Genomic DNA, 2,201 nt, shown 5'->3' with positions numbered 1-2,201 from the left:
ATCTTTTAATTTATTTTATAGATAGAATCAAGAAAAAATATAAAAGAGAAACTATTAAAAGTAAAAGATTATACTTTATTCTCTAAAATAAAAATTTAAAATTTAGAAGATTGAAATTTTTTAACTTATGTTTTTACAAGAGTTAAATAAATAAATAAATACATATAAAATACTGTTGATCAACTGTGGATAAAACACGTGGTGGAGCCAAAAGAGTAATGGAGGTGATGGGTGCAACGCCCACCACAATAGTGTGTGACAGAGAAGCACCATATCGTCGCTCATAACTCATGTGAGGCGGTAAAAACTAAAAACTAAATTAAAAACCATTCACTGGTACGCAGCCACGTGTCCCCTCGATCGTGGTGGCCCCCACGTGCGTTGCACGAGCCGATGAGGGGTCCCCTATTCTAAAAAAAGCGAAAAGACCCAAGGGTTTTGTCCCATCTCATGCACGTGGGACCCACCATTCCTCTTTCAATATATTTCTTGCCCTTTTTCTTCTATTATTGGAAACTCCTAGTGGGTCCCACTATCACCACCAAGATGCCCTTGCATCGTGACGCGTGTCCCAGTTCCCCAGCTGGCTTGTCATGGGTCGGGTCCCACGTGATCAATTCCAAGCGTTCATACCTCATAATCGTTGACCCGATCCGGTTCTCCCTCAAGGCGTGGGCCTCTTTTATTGGTTATTCGCTAATCTCTTTATTATCATGATTTTCATTCTTATTCAATACCAAACCAATGGGAGAATAGCTCATCTCGTAAGTCATAAGCAGTGTAATGATATAGTTATGAATTACTAAAGAAAATAATAAATCGGATATTATTTTTCACAAAAAAAAAGAGTATAGATAACCAATATTTTTTTCGATCAACTTTTTAATAAATTGATCAACTTTATAATAAAAAAGAAACATTAAAAATTATTAAAAAATATTTAAAACATAACAGAAAGAAACAAAAAAAAAAACTAACAAAAAAATCTAAAATCATTAGAAAAAAACATCTTAATTTGCGAGAAATTGTGGCTAAAAATGAGAACAGCATATTCCATGGTGAGAGATGTTTCATGCGCTGTGGAACTTATAACAGCATTTTTGTTTGATGAGATTGTTTTTGACTTTTTGTAATAGTGAAACTTATAACATCAACCAATATGTTATTTTAGCGAAACGATACTATTTTAGCATGAAGTAATATTACTCTACTTCATCTGATAATTCATCGTCAAAAGCATATAAAATCCAAATCCATTGCAATTATTATGGAAATATAATTTGGCTTGTATTTTGAGTATATTTTTTATTTTATAATTTTATAAAGAAAGGATAAAAAATAAGCTATAACAAGTCTGGATATAAGTTTAAAGGAAATTAAATATTATACAAGTGTTTAACATTTTCAAAATGAAGTTCAAAAAGCTAACGTAAAGCTTCAACCTCAAGCTACACTGTACTATATATATAAAGATACATCTAGATTACAATAAATAGAGTTATTCGTACATGCATAAAGAATTAACAATTTCTCCAACATAATGGGTGATTAAAAAGTAGTATATTCTCTTGAGCCAATAGCACGCAGTATTGTGCCTTATTATTATATTTGTTTTTTTGGAGTTAGTGTTGTTTTCTTTGCTGTTTTCTCATAATTTATGTAGTAGGTAGTTTTTATTGGTTATAAAGCCTAGCTAGCTAGAAGCAAAGAATAATAATAGACCTGCATTTTCAATCTTTATTGTTTCCCGGGAGATGTAAAAAACTAAAATTATGGATTTTTTTAAATATTTTTAAAATAGCCATGTTGTAATAATTTTAATTATTAATTTTAATTAATATATATTATATATATTTTTTATAATTGAGATTGCTTAAAATTATTAGAATATCTAGGAACATTTGAAATAAAAGTATGTATATACAAAGTGTGGGGAAATAATGAGGATTGGGAAGGAGCGCATGAGGAACCTAGTGATGAAGCAAGGTCATGAATTTCTGGTGGCAAAAGGGGGACAAGGAAAGGTGGGCACATATTATATATTAGACATAGGACATAGCCATATCACATAGCAACAAATTAAAAGGATAACAATCATAACATAGAAGTCCATTCTATTATACACTATTTATTATTATATTGTTATTAATTTTTTATATGATTTTTTTCTAAAAAATTAAATAATCATATTTTTATTCATT

General features: G+C 30.0%; 1 protein-coding gene across 1 annotated transcript in view; it reads right to left on the bottom strand.

The window, feature by feature from the left end:
• Positions 967 to 2,201, bottom strand: part of LOC107644370 (heat stress transcription factor C-1) — a 10,731-nt gene continuing 9,496 nt past the window's right edge. The window contains exon 3 of the mRNA XM_016348208.2: positions 967 to 1,000. Within this exon, the coding sequence (XP_016203694.1) occupies positions 996 to 1,000 (5 nt within the window). The 3' untranslated portion in view covers positions 967 to 995. The remainder of the gene's footprint in view (positions 1,001 to 2,201) is intronic.

The sequence above is a fragment of the Arachis ipaensis genome, chromosome B05 (assembly GCF_000816755.2).
Source record: "Arachis ipaensis cultivar K30076 chromosome B05, Araip1.1, whole genome shotgun sequence".
NCBI classification, from domain to species: Eukaryota; Viridiplantae; Streptophyta; class Magnoliopsida; order Fabales; family Fabaceae; genus Arachis; species Arachis ipaensis.
The sequence above is the reverse complement of the archived record's forward strand: the minus strand, read 5'-3'. Positions and strand labels throughout refer to the sequence as shown.